At 40.5% G+C, this 2,496-nt stretch overlaps 1 protein-coding gene across 3 annotated transcripts in view; it reads left to right on the top strand.

The window, feature by feature from the left end:
* Window positions 1-2,496, top strand: part of rab6ba (RAB6B, member RAS oncogene family a) — a 40,623-nt gene that overhangs the window by 34,897 nt on the left and 3,230 nt on the right. For all 3 annotated transcript variants that reach the window (XM_032526089.1, XM_032526088.1, XM_032526090.1), the window contains exon 7: window positions 745-811. In XM_032526089.1, coding sequence (XP_032381980.1) covers window positions 745-811 — 67 coding nt within the window. The remainder of the gene's footprint in view (window positions 1-744; window positions 812-2,496) is intronic.

The following is a 2,496-nucleotide window of genomic DNA, read 5'->3' as shown; positions in this document are numbered from 1 at the left end:
TTTTGTATTTATTTATTATTTACTATAATGTAATCTTTCATTTTTGATTTATTATTCCCAAACACTGAATTTACAAGACCACCCAAAGGAGCAACGGACAGATGCCTACGCCACAGTTTAGACCAAAATGTGCACATTCTTGATAAAACCCCCAAAGTGACAGCTATTCCCAGAAACATCCTCTAGTGACAGATGATGAATGTATGAATATGAAACAGAGCAGGGACAGACAGTAGTCAGTAGGCACATCCTGTGCGATAAGATATGTTTGTTTGTCATTATGTCAATAAAGCTAAAGGTCTTCAGTTTTATAATTACTTAATTAAAATAGTAGATGGATTTAAAATGAAAAAGTTGATAGTTTTACTGATGGATGGTACATTGACCATGTGAGGTTGCAGCGTGTGAGTGTGTTGATTCCCATCACATAGACTTGACCCTCCATCTACTCAGGTTAGCAGTCGCTGTAATAACAGACATTCTTTTATTTTGGAAATCCCTGCATTACTACAGAATAGTTATTTAACTGTGACAACAACAAACACAGTCCCAGTGTTTATAGAAGGGGGTCTGTAAGTTCATATCCAAGTTAATACCTGAGTCAAATGACTAGTAGTTAAATGGTTGCACTATATTATATTCACTATAAATGAAATGAACAGGCCACTTGTTAGAGAAATTAGGAAGTGTGTCCCTGATTCAGTCCAGAGACAAAGGGCCCTCATTCTCTTTCTTTCTTTCCAGCTGTTTCGACGTGTGGCAGCTGCTCTTCCTGGAATGGAAAGTATGCAAGAAACGAGCAAAGAAGGGAGTATCCTTTGACCCATTTACTCATGAAGATAGTCATCATATAAAAAAAGTTTTTGAAAAATAACATGTGAATAGTCTCAGTTCAGAGGAATTATTTGACGGCATCTGTCATTGCTTGCTACTAAATTAAAGGGTTACAGAAGTGTGTGTGTGTGTGTGTGTGGGGGGGGGTTGTTGGTACACACACCGAATGTATTTGTTTTGATTACATTTAAGGAGTGGTTTGACAAAAGACGCACATGTTCATATGTGATGTCAAAGGAGATAAATCCAGCAGCTGTAACTTTCATCAGGAACTACAGAGAGCGCCCACATTGGTAAATATCAGATATCATATCAGATGTGGGTAATAATAAGGCAGCCTACACTCACACTCTTTCAGTGGTCTACAGTTTAAAGAGACATTTCACATATCATTTTCATCCTGAAGATTCCACTGTGAGACATGTATGATTAACATTAAAACTTGATTTATACAAGCATGCAAACAAGTATTAGACTATTTCAGTAGCTTAGCATTCAATGCAAAAAGGTGTGTATAAAGGTTTTAGGCAGCCCTACATGTAATTGTAGGCCCAGTTTATAATGCAACTTGATTTTATAGAATATATTGTATGTAGTAAGGGGTCCCTGCTCCCTGGGTCTTGTTCATCGTTGAAGACCCCTGGTCTAATGCAAATGCTATTGACCCTGACTGTTGCTACTACAACTAAAACAACTAAATCAAAGTCTATAGACATTTTCTCATGTGTATATACACAGTAACTCAACAGTATTTAATGTTGTGGCGGTTTCTCCTCTGACAGCATTAGTCCTTCACATCCCCATCAACACACAATGTAGGGTGCCATCTCTATGGTAACTGTGAGTGAATTATGAAATTTCCTTTGATTTCACCATGTACATATAGCACTGTCATTGCTGCTTCAGTATGAAGCACTGGCACTGCAGCATGAATCGGCTCTGACTTTAACATAAATCCGATGCTGACCTAGGTGTAGTGAAGGAATGCCTACATTTGTCTCCCTGTGCATCTGTGATTATTGCCCCTTCATTTCCTGGGAGTCAGCCAGCCTTTGCAAACTGCATGGCCTCAATAATAACCTCAGTAACCCAACAGCCCTCTGAACTGTGGAGATCACCCCTTGGCTTTGTATCTCTAATGAGGTATAGTGGATGTGAGGTGGAGGTGTGGTGATGGATGGCAGGTGGGGACAGTTCCTCAGCAGCTCTGTGCTTCGGCTGTCATTGTCAGTTAATGGAGCAGCTCCTCTGTTGTTACTGCCTGGTGAATAATATTGATCTCACCGGGCGAAGAGCAGAAACCGGCTTAGTCCAGGATGCTTACATGCATGTGATAAAGCCTGAATGAGGCTGTTTTATCACCGGCACTTTTAATAAGCATGGTGGGGACGGATGGGTCACGCTGATTTATGGTGGATGTCAGGACCTACGGGGCGCAGTCTTCTGCTCTCTGTCTGAAAACAATTTCCTACAGGGTCACGGGCTATTATCACCACTGTGGGACTGCAGAGAGTGAAGAGGCTGCTTGACCCAGATCGAGTGCTGGGGTCATCTACCCTAATGAGGGCGAGCCAGAAAGCAAACTAAATTACATCAGACTCATCCTGATTAGAAATACGGCAACTCCATGATTTTTAAAATACATTTTGCACTTTTATTATT

Source organism: Etheostoma spectabile, chromosome 9 (genome assembly GCF_008692095.1).
Source record: "Etheostoma spectabile isolate EspeVRDwgs_2016 chromosome 9, UIUC_Espe_1.0, whole genome shotgun sequence".
Lineage (NCBI taxonomy): Eukaryota > Metazoa > Chordata > Actinopteri > Perciformes > Percidae > Etheostoma > Etheostoma spectabile.
This window is presented reverse-complemented; position numbering and strand designations above follow the sequence as displayed.